Here is a 14,746-nt window from a genome sequence, read left to right as displayed (position 1 = left end):
GTGTGTGTGTGTTTATTTATGTACTACAACAATATAGGAGTGGAGCTTTCATGTGGCTTTACAGTATTTTATAGAAATACTTTTTCTTCCAAACAGACATTGCCTCCGATGTGTGTCCCATCAGTGTATGACTGTGATCAATCACTGATTATTCTTTGTAAAGATCTAGTAGAGTGCTGTTTGAATGGGTAAATGAGGGCACAGATTGTAGTGTAAAGTGCTTTGAATATATTGATAACATAGAAAGCTCTATAGAAGTACAGTCCATTTACCATTTACCAAGAAATGAAGGGAGAGAAATAGTTACTTTAGCCTTTAAAATCTCAATTTGTTTGCTTTCATATTTGCTGGCTGGCTCTTCCATGCAGTATTTTGGCATGCAAATAAACTGTTTATGATTTATAATTGATTTTAGGATGAGTAGCACAACAGATTGCTTGACACATAACAGTGTGGACCTAATTAAATCATAGCCGTGAATACTTGGTGCTATAAAGTTCTCAAGGGATTGGCTTTTATCTCTAAATTAAGCCCAGAGGATGTAAAACCTCAGTGTGAATGGCTACTGTTTGTGTTCTTATTCTAACATTTTCTTGGGAGAGCTGAACAAACAAAATGACCACCCTGCTCTCTCCTGTAAGGAGGCACTCCATTGAAATAATATTTCTATCAACACACACACACATTTCTTAAACCTAAGCAGCTTTTGTTGTCCTTGTCCGTGGGGATCAGCTGGATGGCCTTTGAACAGAGGAACAAGGCCATTAAGGATTTCCTCCCATTTCGTTTTTTATCTTGCCGTATTGTGATGGGACCCAGCTGAACGATAGGTCAGATTGGGGGATGTGGAGACCAGACCTCCTGGAGTCCCTCGGTGAAGTCATGTAGCTGTTTCATAAGCTTTCCCCCGCATCTGTGTAGTTTACGGTTCTCTCCCTTTCACCCTTGTGAGAGTCCCAGATCTATTAACGTCATGGTGTGCCGTGGCAAGGCCGCGTTAATTAACTTCCCTTCTTTGTGAGCATTTTAGCAGCCCTGTTGTACATTCTTCTCACACTCAACCTCTGTGTTTTCTTCTCCTCAGCCCAGACAACCATCGTCGGCCTCTTCTACCATAACATGCACAAGTACTACAAAGAGATCAGCCCTGTCAAGACCAGGTAGGAAGACAGGGTGACATGTTCCTGTGGGAACCATGTCCACTGGCACCCATGCTTCCTGAACCTCAGAGCAGCCCGTCAAGAGCTTATCTGTCCTTTCTGCCTATCTCTCATCTCAGCACTCAACATCCACTGACTGATACACCCTGCCATTAGTGCAGCATATCTGTCCCCCTCCTCACCACCCCCTCTCAGCTATTGTCACATCACTGGATCAGCTTGTTCCAGCTCTGTTGCAGCAATTATGTTTATCAAACATGGGGAAGCTGAGATTGAGCAATCTGTTTTCCCACTTTTTACTTTAGAAAATGTCAAGACAAAGAGAAATATCTCAACCCAGTTACTGGTATATAGTAACTGGGTTGGGAATTTAGTAGTTTGCCTGTCGCTTTCTTTTACCATCATCCCCTGCAGAAAAATGAAAGACAGGTGAAAATGTTTCTGCCTACATCTGTGTGTGTGCATATGTGGTAACTCTATCTGGCTGTTAGCTCAATGTCTCTTCAACCACTGAACAGATTTTGTTGTTACTTTCAAAAAAGACCTTGGATTGATATCTACAACTTTAATATCTTTCGGAGTCAATTCAGTTCAAAATGGACACCACGGCTAATTCTCAGTCCATGTTCATAGATGCAGACCTAAAAGGTATAGTCCCTGAGACTGAACAACAGCACATACTTTGAGAACCAACAGATTATGCTTCATTAAGGCTTAAGGATTATTGTGCTGCAGTTTTCTTAGACCTGTCTAAAGCTTTTGACACTGTGGCTCATGACATCTTATGTCAGAAGCTCTCAGAAATTGGTTTCTCAGATCACACAATTGGTTGGTTCATGAACTATCTCTCAGATTGGAGACAATGTGTTCAAACACAATGGTACTTCCAATTATTTAACGGTTAACTCCGGTGTACCTCAAGGCTCAGTCTTAGGTCCCACCCTCTTCACAATCTACATTAGTAATGTAGGTCAGACCATCCCTGATACATCCATACATTTCTATGCTGATGATACAGTTGTTTATTGTCAAGCTAAAACAGTTGCTAAGGTATTCCAGCTTTTGCAATCTGCATTCAACATCATCCAGTCAGATTTGTTCCATCTCAAATTTGTCCTAAACACAGATAAAACCAAACGGATGCTGTTTTCAAGTTGGTCCCAGCAGTTCTTCCTTCGATTTTATCCTCGAAATATGTTCGTATTGAGTTTGTCAATTCCTACAAATATCTGGGTATCTTGGTCGACTCGCATCTCTCTTTTAAGCTTCACATGGAAAACTTGGTAAAGAAGCTGAAAGTTAAATTGGGTTTCTTTTTCAAAAATTGATCCTGTCTAACTCTGAATGCTAGGAAACACCTTGTAACTGTGACTTTCCTTCCCTCCATTGACTATGGTGACATTATTTACATGAACATCCCTACAAGCATCCTGCAGATGTTGGACGCTGTTTATCATGGTGCACTAAGATTCATAACTAGCTGTAACTACCTTACACACCGTTGCACCCTGTATTCACTGGTTAACTGGACATCATTAACTTCACACAGACTCTCTCTCTGGTACATTTTCATCTTTAAATCACTTCTTGGTCTGTTGCCTTCATACATCTCCTCCTACATGTCACTGCATGACTGCAGCTACAGCGTGCACTCTCAGGACATTATTACATTGAGTGTCCCCTCAGTGCAGACTGAACTAGGCAAAAGGGCCTTCTCCTACTCCGCTCCTGTTTCCTGGGATATCTTGCAAAAAGACATGAAGTTCTTGACCTTTTTCATTTACCCTTTATTTATACAGGTAGCCTCAGTGAGTCACAAGAACTCATTTTCAAGAGACACCTGTTTAGGGAGCAGATGGTGGGGGTTAAGGGCCTTGCTCAGGGGCCTAGAGTGGGGCGAATGAGGGTGGAGGCAGGTGTGGGTGTTTCTTCTTTTCCACCCACATTTTGATGTTGACGGTACCGGGAGTTGAACCTGCGGCTTTCCAATCACAGGCCCATCTTCTAACCTCTGCGCCACCACTCCCCAACTTGACCTTGACCTCTCTAATGGGCTTTAAACATTTTCTAAGTTCCTGGCAAAAACCAATGCACACAGGTTTCTGTTTTTAGTTTTCTGCATTGATTTACAACCTAGCTGTTTTTGTTTCGTTTTTTTAATTCTATTTTCTTTTATTTGTTCTCAGTTTGTATGCTTTTTTATGATTGTCTACTGTTGTCATCATTCTTTATTAAAATCAGGTCTCTCTTGTAAATGAGTCCTCAAGGCTCAATGGGATTAACCTGTATAAATAAAGGTTGGATGAATGCAGGAGTTTTGTGTAAAACTTTGGCATTAACTATTAAAGTCAACCTTGTCTGTTAGCAAAATATCTCATGAACCAATGAACAGATTTTAATTGAAACATTCTGGAATAAATCATTGGGTGAGTCTTCAACTCATTCACTTTTGGAGTTAACCCAAATGGCTGCCACAGCTAATGAACCTCAGCAAATACCAAAAAAAAATGACTACAGTTCAGTCATTTTTACAGATATTGAGCTCAAACCTGAGCTGGCAGTAGCTGAGAGACATATGCAACACATATTCAGAGCACAAATGGATACGAGAAATTGCTTGTTTGTTGAAATTGCTGTTTACTTAATGTTTTTTTTTCTTCAAGATTTGACCAAAACAGTTTTCACTGTCATTTTTCAACAAAATCTTATTCTCAGATTTGAAAATTAAAGTCATTTACTATATACGTGTTTTATTGACATTATTTTTATCATTCCATGTGTTTTTTGACTCAGGATTAATGAAGCATCTGTCTACAAGAACCACCAGATACAGGTAGCGAGCTGTCTGATCTCTCTCAAAGTGGAGCCTTTACCAGCTTTGTCAGTCAATCTCTCTGGAGCGCCGGTCATCAAGATCGTCCTCACCCACGTTCTGGTAAATATGAGCCTGCTCCACATCTGGATTCTTCTTCTTTAGTGCATGTCTTCATCAGTTGTTTACTCTCTCTGTGAATGAGTCCAACTAGGAACATGGACTGCTACTATTACTTGTTTAGCTGTTTGTGTGACGTGCATCTTCACCTGAGGGTCTGCATGTGGCTTCATCACTTAGATGCCTCCATGTGAGATCTATAATAGACTTATGTGAGAGGACGAGTGTTCGCCCCAGATTAGACGTGGGCAGCTGGGCTTGTAGCTGCAAAAAGAGCAAAGTCAATTTTTTAAAATCTCTCTTAAGTCTTTCTTCACGGAGTATGTGGCATCCAGAAAGCAAACTGATTCAGGACATTTGAATTGTAAGATTAGGGCGGTTTAAAAGAAACAATGACTTTATTTTATTAACTTTTTTTTCTTTGGTGCTTCATGACAGTGGCTGTGCCAGTTTACCACTGTGATTATTATTACAACAACTCATAATGGAAATTACTTTGAAAATGTGTCATGCTGTGGTCTACAGTGATTATATATATATATATATATATATATATATATATAAACTTTTTCTCACTCATGTTTAAAATACATTTATTCATTTTTGCTTTAATGGGTTAGACAGTCATACATAAGACATTTAATAAAACCAGATTGCTCACTCCCCCTTCCCCCAACTACATGCTGTCCTGTTTAATTTAAAAGTCCCGCTAGAGTGACTTACTTTCCATTAAAGTGAATTTACCGATGCATTTTTTCCCCTTCTTCCCTCTCATAAAAGTACAAAAGCGAAGCCCATGCGGTTTCGTGAAATCACAAAAGTGTTGCTTTGTTTGCCTTTATTTTCCTTGGTGAACTGAATGTTTCTGCTGTAATTATCTGGCCTGGTTCCTGTTGCAGTGATTTCTCTGTTTGCTTTAGCAGACACCACGGGAGAGACTTTATATCTTCTTTGTTGCAGGAGTGTGAGTGATGCTCACCAGCAGTGGCTTTTTGAGTTGAGGTGTTCCTATTATAGTTGGACTGCCGTTAGCGTTACTTTAAAGATAAATCTGTTTTCTCCTCCTTTCATTCTTTTCCTCTTATGTTGTTCGACTTAATATGCACGCATGTTGACCAGTATGCACAGTGCCAGCACATTTCAACTTAACTTAGCTCAGACGATGATTTATGTGGAGGAGTTCTGCTGTAATTCAAAACTAAACACTTTTGGACTAGGGTCGTGTCTAGAAACAGCCAGTGTTGCTATAATTTGTTTTCTGCTATGGTTTGTAGTCAGATTTAGTTAAAAAGTTACTATTTGAGAATTTTTATGTTTTGGCAGCTTGTTTAGAGTTTGAACAGGGGGGGGGGGGGGTCTTAGTAGTACCATTTGTGGCCATTTGACAAACTGTTCAAGTAAGGCACCCTGTCAGGCACCCCGTCTACCCATGTCTATGTTGTTTGGTGGTTTGTGTTTCTTTGGACGGGCTGTACTGAAATGAAATTTTGTTGAGCTTCTGTTCAATGACAATAAAAGCTGATTCTGATAAAGTCTTAAGGCTTTCTAAAGGCAACAAAACTTATTGATTTGTTTAAAAGTTTTTAAGAGGCACAGATACACAGAAAATGACTGTCTAACAGCATGAAGGTCAAGGATTCAAATCTTTGGTTTCCAGGCCATTCTGACCCCCCACACCCCCCAAAAAAGCACGCTTATCTTTTGAAACATTCACAATCCATCCTTTAGGGGTGCCACACTCAGCTACCAAACAGAGCCAAAATTTAAAAACTTTGTCCGAGCCATGGGCCACTTTCAGCTGATACATTAACTTGAGTCAGATGCCAGATCTCTTATTGGTTGCAGGTTCATCAACAAGAGTTTGATCTGTCTTGTTTGACGTTCTGTTACTCTTTCCACATCAGAATCAATAATGACAGAATGATCCAGCCTTCTTTCTGACTTCAAAGTTAACCAGCTAGTAAGAGAAGTCTGTACTAAATTTTGTATTTATCAGTTAAAAAAAATAGAAGAGATACAATATTTTATATTAAAATTATCATCTTGGGGGACCAGATTTGGCCTGCGGCTCTTGAGGTTGACATGTGTGTATGCTGTCCCGGATGGACTGGTGACCTACAGGAATACACACATCTGAAAATGTTGCCATAAATCAGCTGTCTTGTGACAGGTGAGGGTGAAATCTTACAGTTCCATTAAAACATCCAGATTATTTTTCCAAATCTGCAAGAATAGGCTCAAAACCCACAGCTGGACATGTGTGACCTTTGACCTGCAACAGCTACTGACTTCAGTGGGATTAAAAACATTTAAATCAAGGTCAGGACAAGTTAAAACAAATCTACACAAACCTTTGCGTACAAGTGTGTCATCAAAATCAAGTTTTGTTTATATTTTCTATCAACTATGGAGTTATTCTTGAGATGGTATAGAGCGTGTCAAACTCAAGGCCCGGGGGCCAAATGTGGCCCTCGTTGACATATTATCTGGCCCTCAAGATGATATGTGAAACGTAAAATACTTCTATCTCTTGATTTTTCTCAGTAATCTTTGATTATGATGTTGAAAGCACAACAGAGAACATCAAATGAGACCAATCAAACTCTTGTTGAGGAACCTGTGACCAAGAAAAGTTGTTGGATATCTGATTTGACTTGATGGAGTTTCAGAAATTGGCCCTTAGTTTGAAAAAGGTTTAAATTTTGGCCCCCTTTTGTAAGTGAGTTTGACACCCCTGGACGGCAGCCGACTCAGGACCCGAAAGTCCCAGGTTCGATCCCCAATCATTGCACAGCTCGTGGTGTCCCTGAGCAGGACACCCTATCCCCAGTTGCTCCCCTGGTGCTTTCCATAGCTGTCCACTGCTCCACCTGGTGGTGGATGGGTTAAATGCAGAAAGCCAATTTTGCCATTGTATGGGAACATACAATGATGACAACACATAACACATTATTATTATTATTATTATTATTATTATTATTATTGTTGTTGTTGTTGTTGTTATCATTATTGTTATTATTATTATTTACACTATAAATTATTTTCTTTATAGTAGTTAAAAGAAATTCCCCCAAAGAAATTAACAAAATACATATTTAGGTTTTGAAGCATTTTGGGAAAGTTGGCAAATTTCACAAATATATTTGTTGCAATTTATGAATTTGTGGTATTTTTTTAATATATGCTAGTCTGTTAAACCTCAAAGATAGCCTCCCATGGTACCGAACAACACAACTTTTTTTGTTTCTTTAAATTTACATCTAAACCATAGCTGGGGGGGCACAGTTACTGAAAGCCAAGAGGTCAGGGGCCAGACATCCAGCAGTTATTGTCTAAGTAAGTTTGTTTTATGGTTTAAAATCTAGTTTTAATCAAATATGCACCCATTGTTAGGCTAAACAGAGCTCACTCATGGGCCTGATTTGGCCCCCCCGGGCCACCAGTTGAATAGCCCTGATCTAAACCATCTGAATGAAGTCCCTTTTCAGACAAGTGCTCAGTGAGTTCATTAAACCCCCCAGAGGTCTGAAACAAAAAATGTATCTCACCCTCGGCGATCTTTTCATGCTGTCTTGGTTACAACAAGTCTTGTGTACTATCTGCAGCAGTCAATTCATGGAACAGACCCAAATCTCAATTTTCTTTATCTGACACTCGGTTTGATCAAAACATCCACGACCTTAGACTGATGGAATCATCAAGCTGTAAATAACATTGTGTCATGGCAGCTTCTCCATTTGGCTAAGGTCAAAACTATGTGGTTGATGTCAGGATGACCTTGCAATCCTGATTGATGCCCTTTACGCTCAGAGAAACAACTTGCATGCCCACATGTTTTCTCACGCCTCACAACTGTAGTGTTGATTGGAGTCTGGCTCCATTGGTGATTTATCACAACTGTCTGATTCTGGTTTAGTTTGAGAGGCCTTCTGCAAAGAAGAGCAAAAGAAACAACGAGTGAGCGGGCATTGAGATCTGTAGTTACACATTAATACACTGCTGCTGGGTCGTCTGTTCTCATCCTGTCGTTGAGGTGAATGAATGGAAAAGCTGATGATGCTTTATTAAATCTGAAAGGCTTTAAAAAGCTCATTGTGGCATGCAGTTTTACTCTACATGGTTAATTTTCTTAACTATAAAAGAGTTTCTAAGGAGATACAGTTGATGGAACAGTACAGCTAAGCTAACCTTCATTATTTCACTTCACTTACTATTTCTTCTATTTTGTAACGTAACAACCAAATATAACATCAGTAATATTTACTTGTTTGCTTGCTATTGGAAAGCAGCCTATTTTGTATCTTTAGGTTATGATCAATATAGAGCTATAGGTAACTGCTGGTTATTTTAGCCTTGCTAAAGTGAAGGAAACAGCTTACTCTACCCATAAAACAAAAAAATTACACACACTGATGTACAGTTATTATCAGGAGATTTATAATGCTTATAATGCTTCATTTATTTATTTTAACGTTTATTGCCCTTTTATGCAAGTGTGATTTGAGAGGGAGACTTTTTTTGGCGGGCAGCACGGTGGCGCAACTGGTAGAGCTGCTGCCTCTCAGCGAGCAGGTCCTTGGTTCAAACCCCGGTCCAGGGTCCTTTCTGGGTGGAGTTTGCATGTTCTCTCCGTGCATGCATGGGTTTTCTCCGGGTGCTCCGGTTTCCTCCCACAGACCAAAAACATGCATGTTAGGCTGATTGGTTACTCTAAATTGTTCCTAGGTGTGAGTGAGAGAGTGAATGGTTGTTTGTCTCGTTTGTCTATATGTGGCCCTGTGATGGACTTGCAACCCGTCCAGGGTGTACCCCGCCCCTCGCACAGTGATTGCTGGACATGGACACCGGCGACCCCCGTGACCCAAAATGGAACAAGCGGGTAAAGATAATGGATGGATGGATGGATGGATGGACTTTTTTTGGCCTGTTAATGGCCACAGTTTCTGCACTAAGCTAATAGAAATGGCTTTCATCTGTAGTTTAAAATTACTTCAAAACTTAAAATAAATTAATTTCTATCAATTAAATATGCTTTTTTTTAGTTGTTTAAAATATTTAAACCTGAAAAAAATATATATATATTTTTTGTTATGAACTTGGTGTTTAAAGAACCAAAGTGCAGGCAATGAAATAGACCTGTTAGTGCGTTTGTTCCATCTGAAGTCCACAACCATCTTCTTCGTCTTATTCACATTGATGTGAAGGTTGTTCTCCTTGCATCAGCTCTCCAGATGTTCCATCTCCTGCCTGTAGCTGGACTCATCCTTATTTGTGATGCATCCCACTACCACTGTATCATCTGCAAACGTTACAGTATGACAGCCTGGATGGGTGCACAGTCATACGTGAGCAGAGTGAACAGGAGAGGGCTCAGCACACAGCCTTGAGGGGAGGCAGTGCTGAGGGTTATGGTGGAGGAGGAGAAATTGTGGATCCTCACTGACTGCAGTCTGTTTGTCTAGGACCCAGTTGCAAATGGAGGGCCTTAGTCCTAGTGTGAGTTGTTTGTCCATCAGGGTTTGGGGGATCATGGTATAGAAGGCAGACGTGAAGTCCACAAAGAGCATACAGACGTAGGAGTCCTTCTGCTCCAGTTAGGTGAGAGCAATGTGGACCACAGAGGAGATGGTGTCTTCTGTAGATCGGTTCTTGTGGTATGCGAACTGGTGAGGGTCCTCATTGATGTTGATGGTTGTTTTGATGTGGGTCATGACCAGTTTTTCGAAGCATTTAGAGACTATAGGGGTGAGGGTTCCTGGCTGGTAGTCATTAAATTAGGACTGATTAGAGACAACAAGAACTGGACATTCTTGACAGCAGTAGCAACGAGGCCTGCAGGTTGGCATCCTCATCCAGTGGCTTCTTACCTCTTCTCCGCGGTTCATCATTTGATGTTGAAAAAATGACTAAACTGGAAACAGGACTTGTATTTAAAGGGTCCAGATTTATCAATTTTCACATACTGTAAACTACATGTATAACACCACTGTTGCACAACTTTCTTGCAACTGTCAAACAGAAGTTGCATGAGTCTAAAGTTTGCAATTCTGTTACTAGAATGTCTTACAAATACTGTAACAGTGGTATATGATAGTTATGTGTACTCCCAGCAGATTTTGGGATCTGGGAATTTGTGCAACGTTTGTGCACATTTCATGTAAAATACGCAAACACGTATATTCAGTTCAATTCCAAGTGAAAATGTTGCAATCTGTTTTTAATTAGTCACCAGCAGTTGCAGCTCAATAAAATAATAGCTTTATCAGTATTTTTTTTTCTCGAACATGGTAAAAAGACTTATCAGGAAGTATAAAAGTAAAAGTAATACATATGAAGGGAAAAAAACACATGACCTCTGTTTACAACATGTCTAGACTTGTTCTTTTACACGTAGACAATAATAGATCCATTGTTTAGTACCTAAAATTAACTCAAAAGGTTTATATAGCATTTCTGATATCCACACCTTATCATGCTGCTAGTCCATGTTGGTATCAGACCTTTTCATCACAATAGAAACTGTACTTTGTTGCCAGTCTTTTTATAGCTCCCAGCACAAACTTTGTGGTCAAATACTCTCTTCCCTTTCTATCGCCCTTTCCCAGCCACCCACACCCATCCATACAGCAACACACATAAACACAAGCTGTGTGAGCCAACACACTGATCAATCGCAGATGGAGGTCTGGTCATTGCTATTCCTCACTTGCCAAAAGATTTTAAGACTCTCATTACCGCTCTTCCCTCAGCGGTTCTCCTGCTAACAGGACTCCAATGTCACAAAAGCCACTTTTTGCTGTGTTACAAACCAGAAAACACATAAAAAGGAAACATTTCTGCAAATACAAGAGTGATTTAATATGTGTCTGGTAGTGTTTATGAAGAATTTCAAAACATGTTCATATTAGACTTTGTGAAGCTTTTCCAGAACTGTACCCATAAATTTTGATTTTGGTATGATATGAATGTTCTTGTAAAATATAAATCCCAACAAGACAAATCTGCATTTTACTGAGAACCTTTGGGTTTAATATGAAAACATAAACAGATTTTTCTTTGGGTAAAGTCACCACTGATTCTGTGAGATCCACATTCAGAAATTTGACCACTCTAGGTATAGCCCTTAATTATTATCATACCATACCATACCATACCTTATCATACTAAGGGTTGAACGACTACATAATTTTTAAACTCGACATTAACATAATAAAACTCGAGTAGAACTCGAGTACTTGATGACATCATAGGATTTAATGATGCAAAAATAAATAAATAAATGAAACCACAAAAAGGTCATTATTTACCAAAAAAAAGACCAACAAAACATTGGGAGCATATATTATGCTCCTACCATTTATCATACTGCAAATAAGTCACAGGAAAAACAAAACTATTAGTTATTATTATTAAGCTGCAAAACTGAAAGAAACATGCGGCACGTAAAAAACAAAACTAAAAACAGTGGGGCAGTTGATCACCCCGCACCACCGCCCGCAGTGTTGCGCATTAGGTTTAGTTTTAGAGATTAATGTGTTTATAGGTTTTTTAATAGGTTTAGAGATTAATAATTTTTGCTTTTTGTTTGTGAAATAAGGTCAGAGGAAGCTGGTTCTGGTTCGATCTATTGGACCCAGTGTTACACCATATTCTGTGACCTGCAACAGTGCATGCAACACCGCCCCCTACAGTCACAATATACGGTGGTCACAGAATATGGTGTAACACCGGTTTGCAACGAGCTCCAAACAGTCAGGAAGTTGATTCATGCTCTGTTTCCTTACAGATTAATCTTTAGTGAAATATTTCCATTCTATTGATGCATTTCTACCTGTTTTCCAAGACTGGGCCTGCTCCACTCCATCTGTCTGCTTGGAGGAATCTATTTTGCAACTCGCGCCCGGTGCGGATCACGTGACGCGATGACGTAACGGTAGCGTAAGGACGTCACCACAAATACTCGGCGTGAAATTTAAAAACTCGATAGATGTCCTAGGAATCGATGTGTAGATTACTCAAGTAGTCTGTTAAAGCCCTATATCATACTATACTATACCTTACCATACCATACCATACCATACCATACCATACCATACTATACCATACCATACATTGCCATACCAAACCATACCATACCACACCATACCATATCATACCTTACCTTTTCACACTATACTTTACCTTACCATACCACACTACACCACACCACACCACACCACACCACACCATACCATACCATTTCACTTAATAGCCAAACTTCTACAAGTCAAATTCCTCCTACAAGTCAATCCTCAGTTAATCACACCTTCTCTTTTTCTCCATTCTCAGTTAGTGAGGTAAATAAACTATTAAAAGATCTTGATCCTAAAAAATCTGCAGGTCCAGATGAACTCCCACCTTATTTCTTAAGGCTGGCTGCTCATATCATCACAGTCCCTGTGACCCACATCTTCAATCTCTCCATAAGACAAAACTCCATTCCAGACACTTGGAAAACAGCCTTTGTTCTTCATTTGCTGAAGGGAGGTGACCCCACCTCACTGAACAACTATCGGCCAATCTCTAAACTCTGCATTTTAGCCAAGGTTCTAGAAAAACTGATAAACTCTCAAATCAAAAATTACCTGGACTCATTTAACATCTTACCTCCCCATCAATCTGGTTTCAGGAAACAACACCGAACAACGACTGCTTCACTGAAGGTTCTTAATGACGTTGTTGAAGCACTGGATGCTAAGGATTATTGTGCTGCACTTTTCTTAGACCTGTCTAAAGCTTTTGACACTGTGGATCATAACATCTTGTGTCATAAACTCTCAGAAATCAGTTTCTCAGAACACACACCATTGGTTGGTTCTCTAACTATCTCTCAGACCGGAGGCAATGTGTTCAACATAATGGTACTTCCTCCAGTTATTTAACAGTCAACAATGGCGTACCACAAGGCTCAGTCTTAGGACCCACCCTCTTTACAATCTACATACATATTGTAGGTAAAAACATTCCTGATGCATCCATACATTTCTATGCTGACAACACAATTGTTTATTGTTGAGCTAAAACAGTTGATAAGGCTTTCCAGCTTTAGAAATCTGCATTCAACATCATCTAGACAGATTTGTTCCACCTCAAACTTGTTCTAAATGCCGACAAAACCAAAGGGATGCTTTTTTCAAATAGGAAGTTGGTCCCAGCCATTCTTCCTCTGATTTCATCCTCAAATGGTGTCCTGATTGAGTTTGTTAATTCCTATAAATATTTGGGTATCTTGGTCGACTCGCATCTCTCTTTTAAGCTTCATGTGGAAAACTTGTTAAAGAAACTGAAAGTTAAACTGGGTTTCTTTTTCAGAAACAGATCCTGTCTAACTCAGAATGCTAGGAAACACCTTTTTTCTGTGACTTTCCTTCCCTCCATTGATTACGGTGACATTATTTACATGAACGCTCCTACAAGAACCCTGCAGATGTTGGATGCTGTCTATCATGGTGCACTAAGATTCATAACTGGCTGTGATTACTGTACCCACCACTGCACCCTGTATTCACTGGTTAACTGGATATCATTAACTTCAGGCAGACTCTCTCACTGGTACATTTTCATTTTTAAATCACTTCTTGGTCTGCTGCCTTCATACATCTCCTCCTTCATGTCTCTGTGTGAGTGCAGCTACAGCGTGCGCTCTCAGGACATTATTACCTGCAGTGTTCCCTCAGTGCGGTCTGAACTAGGAAAAAGGGCCTTCTACTCCGCTCCTGTTTCCTGGAATATCTTACAAAAAGATCTGAAGCTCTCGACCTTGACCTCTCTAAGTGGCTTTAAGAATCTGTTAGACTCCTGGCAGGGATCAATGCAGACATGTTCCTGTTTTTAGTTTTCTACATTCGCCTTAGAATCTAGCTGTTTTTATGTTGCTTTTCTTTTTTTAGCCATCCTATTTGTAAAAAAAAAAAAAAAACATCTGTATGACTTTTTGTTGTTGTTGCTGTTGTCCATTGTTGTCATCATTCTTTGATGAAATCAGGTCTCTCTTGCAAATGAGTCCTTGAGGCTCAATGGGATTTACCTGTCTAAATAAAGGTTGAATGAATACCACACCATACCATACCATACCCATCTGCTCACAACAGACTCATGCTCAGGCTGCTGTTTAATACACTGTATTATATTACTATTATACTACTACTATTATTATTATTGTTTAGCATACAGTACATCCTGGCTACTTCGCAGTTCATTTATTGCAGACTCTTTCTATCGCAGTTTTTCTAAATAAGATTGGACATGACACACAATTGGCTTTTTGATGGACGAGCCGCATGATTGGCATGGAATTTTTATTTACATTTTTTAATCATTATTTAGCACCTGCTGCTCATTTGTGCAGCCCATACTGTAGGATAAGCTTCCTGCTGCAGCTGATCAGCTGTTCTCAGTGCAGAGCTGGGAAGTGGGCGTGGCCAAGAGCACTTGCAGGTGGCAAAGAGCAGATGAGGCAGGGAACTGAAATCATGACATTCTGTGCTCTTTTAGAGCATTTAGAGTTTAGAAACCGTGTTTAGAATATTGCAAGAGTGTGAGAAGGGTTTAAAATGCCTTCAAATATATATATATATATATATATATATATATATATATATATATATATATATTT

General features: G+C 39.6%; 1 protein-coding gene across 1 annotated transcript in view; it reads left to right on the top strand.

The window, feature by feature from the left end:
- adgrd1 (adhesion G protein-coupled receptor D1) overlaps positions 1 to 14,746 on the top strand; it is a 58,213-nt gene that overhangs the window by 13,586 nt on the left and 29,881 nt on the right. Inside the window, exons 5-6 of the mRNA XM_037680696.1 lie at positions 1,085 to 1,160; positions 3,954 to 4,095. Coding sequence (XP_037536624.1) covers positions 1,085 to 1,160; positions 3,954 to 4,095 — 218 coding nt within the window. The remainder of the gene's footprint in view (positions 1 to 1,084; positions 1,161 to 3,953; positions 4,096 to 14,746) is intronic.

Source organism: Nematolebias whitei, chromosome 8, assembly GCF_014905685.2.
Source record: "Nematolebias whitei isolate Nwh7 chromosome 8, NemWhi1, whole genome shotgun sequence".
NCBI classification, from domain to species: domain Eukaryota; kingdom Metazoa; phylum Chordata; class Actinopteri; order Cyprinodontiformes; family Rivulidae; genus Nematolebias; species Nematolebias whitei.
This window is presented reverse-complemented; position numbering and strand designations above follow the sequence as displayed.